At 32.5% G+C, this 5,100-nt stretch overlaps 1 protein-coding gene across 1 annotated transcript; it reads right to left on the bottom strand.

Moving 5' to 3' along the window:
- Nucleotides 1-382: 382 nt before the first annotated feature.
- Nucleotides 383-4,690, bottom strand: LOC129903145 (AP2-like ethylene-responsive transcription factor PLT2). Its single transcript, XM_055978648.1, has 10 exons — nucleotides 4,579-4,690; nucleotides 4,262-4,463; nucleotides 3,751-4,168; nucleotides 3,541-3,623; nucleotides 3,398-3,406; nucleotides 3,218-3,306; nucleotides 3,022-3,095; nucleotides 2,176-2,226; nucleotides 1,965-2,041; nucleotides 383-1,236 (listed from the first exon to the last, which is right to left on the bottom strand). The coding sequence occupies exons 2-10, from the start codon at nucleotides 4,398-4,400 to the stop codon at nucleotides 542-544; spliced, it is 1,635 nt and encodes a 544-aa protein (XP_055834623.1). The 5' UTR covers nucleotides 4,401-4,463; nucleotides 4,579-4,690; the 3' UTR covers nucleotides 383-541.
- Nucleotides 4,691-5,100: the final 410 nt, after the last annotated feature.

Below are 5,100 nucleotides of genomic sequence, written 5' to 3'. Positions count from 1 at the left end.
TTGAGTTATTTTTAGACAAAAAAATAGAAGAAAGGTATTTATGAGTGTTTTCTCGTAGATGAGAAGTAATTATGAGCCTTTTTCCAAAATTATATAATTAAAAAATAAAAACAATCATAATTGTAAATACAAATATAGAATAGTCCGTGGAAAGATGCAATAGTCAGACTCCTGCTTCTATTATAGTTCCAAAAAAAATCAAAAAATTAGGAATGAGAAAAAAGAAAATTGAACATAGTAGGCGTGGGTTAATCGATTGTAAAATCAACATCAAATTGCATGAATATTAAAATTTTAATATCCCAAATATAGTATTGAGAATTGAATAAAAACAAAATTAACTTGCAGAGAAAAATAAATAAGACCAAACTAAATGAGGACGTTAACCTTGGAGGTATTTCACTCAGAATCCAAATAAAGCAGCACATAAAACATTAGTCAAGATCATTTGTTCCAACAAAATAAAAACATGAAATTAACATCATCTATGTTAACATAATCTCTCAAAATATTTTGTCCACACCTCGATCGATCGTCTTAATTAATCATTCCACATTGAGAAAACACCAGGATTTGATCCTTGAACTGACTCTCCTGACCAACCATTGTAACTTTGCATGTTATCATAATCAACTTTAACAAGTGCAACTTCTTCATGAGCTACACTTGCACCTCCTCCATTATTACCTGAAGTTGAATTTGAACTTATTCCACCAAGTCCAGAAGAATTACCAAAATATCCTCCAGTACTATAACTTCCACTAGAACTTCCTTCATTGTTGTTCATCAACCCATGCAAGAAAACTTGATTATTCTGGAGATAATTGTTGTAATTATTCTGAAGTTGAAGTTGTGTTTGGAGATAACTCTCGTGAAAATGGGAAGATGAATCTTGAATGTTGAACTGTGAAATATCATGGTTTTGGAGAGTCAACAAAGGTTGAGAATTCTCAAAGGAAGGTTGTTGTTGCATTAAAGGATATGCTTGTAAAGGATTTGGGTTTCCATATTGAAAACTTAAGTTAAGAGCCATCATTTCTTGATCTCTCTTTCTTGAAGATTCAAGAGCTTGTGCTTCTTTTAGCCTTTTTGCTGCTCCTCCTCCAATTGGGAGAGTGTTGCTTTCCAGTATGGCTTTTACATCGTAACGATTCATATCGAAATTCGTCACTGCATTTAACCCTCTGAATTTTATTGCTGCTATGTCATATGCTTCTGCTGCTTCCTCCTCAGTAGCTGCATCCAACAATCTCTTCAAATTAGAATTTTCCTCATTTTTGTAAGCTTAAAATTATGGGATTTAACTTGTATACACCGTAAAGAATTTTCAATTTATTGGTGTATTAAAAAACGTGACTTGCTTCCTAAGTTATTAATCTTACTATATATTTTAAGGATCATAATGTTTATAGTTATCTTTTATGTAATTTGATGAAATAAAAATTATTTTACACTAGCTGACACTGTGAAGAAGTTAAATTCTAAAAAGTAAAGATAATTTTTCTCTCTGTCTCTGTGTTTAGCTTCTATGATTTCAATGCTATCATGTCACCTAGGTAATAATTACCTGTATCTTCTCATAAAAAGTGGAACTACTAATACTACCTGTCTACCTCTATGATAGGATATTTTTTCTAGCGGATTTAGAATTTTAATCAAGAGATTTTAAATTTTAAATTAAAAAATAAAATTATAATGCTTGAAATTTGAATTAGAAATCTAAAGGTGAATTTCAGATTCCTAAACGAGTGAGCCAACCCTAGATCTGCCCCTTGATATTTCTCTTATCTTTGAGGCTACATATAAATTCAAGAATACTTGTTAAAATTCGGCTTAATTATTACATCATAATATACAAAACTTAAACTCTAAATTTATTGAATTTTAATGAAACATGTTATTCATTATAGTAGATATTTGTTTGTCATTTTAATGAGGAAAGAGTTGGGTTTAGTAGAACTTACTGAAAGTTCCCAAGTAGAGATCTTTGTTTCCAGCAACTCTTCCTATCCTTGCTTGCCATCTTCCATGCTGATGGTGCCTGCTCCCAGATATGTCATGAGAGAAAACCAAGAATAAAAGATGAGAATAAAGAGAGGAGCAAAAAAATAAAAAAGTTGTTTTTCTTTTTTCGCCCTAAAATTTTTATTGGACAAAATATAACACTACGAATACCTTGTAACACCACGATACATGGATGCACCCCTGGAGAAGCCACTACTCTTCCTGGATATATAGCAAGAAAAACTTTCAACTCATACCATGATTAGGGGTTATAAAACTATATTTTATATTTCAACTTACACTAATCTGCAGACTTTGGATTTAAAAATCCGATTCAACTTAAATATACTAGGGGGCAGCCCGGTGCACCTAAGCTCCCGCTATGCGCAGGGTCCGGGGAAGGGCCCGACCACAAGGGTCTGTTGTACGCAGCCTTACCTTGCATTTCTGCCAGAGGCTGTTTCCAAGGCTTGAACCCGTGACCTCCTGGTCACATGGCAGCAACTTTACCAGTTACTCCAAGGCTCCCCTTCAACTTAAATATACTAATAGTATAATAATCATTTTCATTACCTATGTATTTCAACTATATTATAGCTTAGGAAGCTTCTCATTATTTCATCGAAAATTTTGTTTCCCACAATGCATTTTCCTAGTGAGCTAGTTTGATTGAAAATGAGTTAGAAAATCATGTTTTATAATATAAATTTACCACTGATTCACAGTGGAACAAACCTTTATTTTTAGTAGTGAATCTTAAAAATTATATAAAATAAAAACAATCATAATTGGAAATACAAATAGATATGAAGTTAAAATAAGTTGTCAGTGAAAAGAAGCAATGGTCAGCCTCTGCCAAAATCTTCTACTTCTATTATTATTCCAATAATTGGTTGCTATAAAAGAACACTAGATTACTCTGACTATATATTTCCCATTTAAAATAGGAAGTCTATAGCAAGAAAAAGTAAGAGTAGATGGAATAATAACATCAATTTAATTATAAAAGGTTCTGACCTCCTTATTGCAGCAACAAATTCTTGCCTTGTCATGTGCTTCATTTCTTCCAATTCCTTCTCATAGTTGCTAATCTATACTCATCAAATAAAGAATTAATAAACATTACCACATATAATTCAATCCTTTTAATTTAATATTTCATCTATTAATATAATTTAAATTCTAATGTTCCAAGTAAAGGCTAATTAATAACTGGGAAATTTGTAGTGGTAGATGTTCCCCAGTATTTCAATGCAGCAAGATCATAAGCCCTAGCTGCTTTCTCCTCCTTATCATACCCTCCTGCATAAATCAACAAGAAAATGAGAAAACTATGTTCTAAGAAATAATGTGAGGGAAAATAAATTAAAGGTTGACCAAATAAAGTGCTTACCCAAATACACTGCAAGTGAATAACAATAGCAGCCACCCCAAAAATCATAGTAAAAAAGAAATAAATAGTTAGCAACAATTGATGGAAGAAATTAAAAATAAGATTTATTTAAAGGACATTAATGTTGATGATTGAAATTTCACCTTGACGACCCTTCCTTGATTGGCCTTCCCTTCTACAACTATTATCCCATAGATGTGCTTCATACCTTCCTGTCCATCTATGTCTACATTTCCCCAAAATGAAAACATAAAATAAAAAATGTATATTCACATGAGAGTCCAGAATGAGCACGACCGTCATAAAAGAAAGGAACCCTAGCTAGGTTTATAAAAATAAAAATATAAAATTACCTAGTTACACCTCTATAAATTGATGTTCGTTGGCCAAAAGTATCCAAAGTCCTTCTTGGTGCAGCTTCAACAATACTAGTATTATTACTATTTTCAGCACTTGCACTCGCGGTAGCAGCAGTGGCGCTAGGGCTAGCACTTGTTTCACTAGTTGAACCTTTTCCACTCCCCATAGATAATGTCAAAGACTGAATATTACAAGCATTTTCTTGTAGATCATAGTTGCTTGTAGGTGCAGAACCTAAAGCATTTTGCACTGATGGCATAAGGTGGTTGTTTTGAAATAGATAATCCGAATCATTCGCTTGGATTTCATTGTAAGGGATTAATTCAGATTGGTTTTCAGATTTGTTCATTCCAAGAAAATCAGCCACCTTTGGGACTTCATTACTTCCTTGTGTGTTCATTAAGTTCCATTCTGCAAAAATATATACAATTAGGTCTAATGAGATGGTCGCACGCTCCAACATACAGAATAGGGATTTATTTGATAAGAATAATATGTTAGTACCTTGGTTTTGGAAGGGATTGTCAATGGTCTCATTCACTAACCCTAATGAAAAATGATGAGATTGAGCAGTTTGAAGATGGGGAGGTAATGAAGAATGATTGGGAGAGAGTGGAAAAGATAGCCAGTTGTTTGAATTCATGGTGCCAAATTTTTTTCTTGATAATTTCTTGAATTTAATGTCTTGTACCAATGGATCAATTTCCTGCACATGCCCAAAAGGGAAAAATAAATGAATTAAACAGAAGAACAAATGATAAATGCATTATTAGTAGCAAATAATATATTTGTGTATACACAAATGGAAACATGAATCTCACACAGGAATGAATAACCTAAAAAGTATGAAGAGACTCTTTTTTTTTCTCTCACACACTTTCTCCCCCTATACCTTTCTTTGTTTTAATTCATAAATGTTCATCAAAGCATGAAGTTGTAGTAGGGGGCGGGGGGGGGGGGGAGAGGAGAGAGAAAAATGAAGAGGTCTAAAAGAGAAATAAATATTGAGAAAGAATGAGGTATTTAAATAAATGATTTCTTCTACACAACACTTACTAGAAAATGGTCATTTTTCTCATTTGAAGATGACTGTGCTCACCACATTCCAACACTTCAAACTAGGAGTCCTGGAATAGTGTTACATTGGAGAGAGGACTTAGAGAGGATGGTTAATATAGTTTTCTTTTTAACACTGTCCGTATAGTTTAATATGTAATAGTAGATTAATTACAATTTTACCAAGTTATTTTCTCTATTCACTATTACTTGTCCAATTTTGATTTTTTACCTCTCTTGAGAAATAATGATTAATATAAGTATTTTATTACAATACTCATATTAAT

Source organism: Solanum dulcamara, chromosome 9 (genome assembly GCF_947179165.1).
Source record: "Solanum dulcamara chromosome 9, daSolDulc1.2, whole genome shotgun sequence".
Classification (NCBI taxonomy): Eukaryota; Viridiplantae; Streptophyta; class Magnoliopsida; order Solanales; family Solanaceae; genus Solanum; species Solanum dulcamara.
The sequence above is the reverse complement of the archived record's forward strand: the minus strand, read 5'-3'. Positions and strand labels throughout refer to the sequence as shown.

Coding starts and splice junctions, on each gene's coding strand:
- LOC129903145 (XM_055978648.1), bottom strand. CDS start 4,400: ATGAATTCAAACAACTGGCTATCTTTTCCACTCTCTCCCAATCATTCT. Junction 3,624..3,750: donor ATTTATAGAGGTGTAACTAG/GTAATTTTATAT, acceptor GGGGAAATGTAG/ACATAGATGGACAGGAAGGT. Junction 2,227..3,021: donor TTTGTTGCTGCAATAAGGAG/GTCAGAACCTTT, acceptor CTATATATCCAG/GAAGAGTAGTGGCTTCTCCA.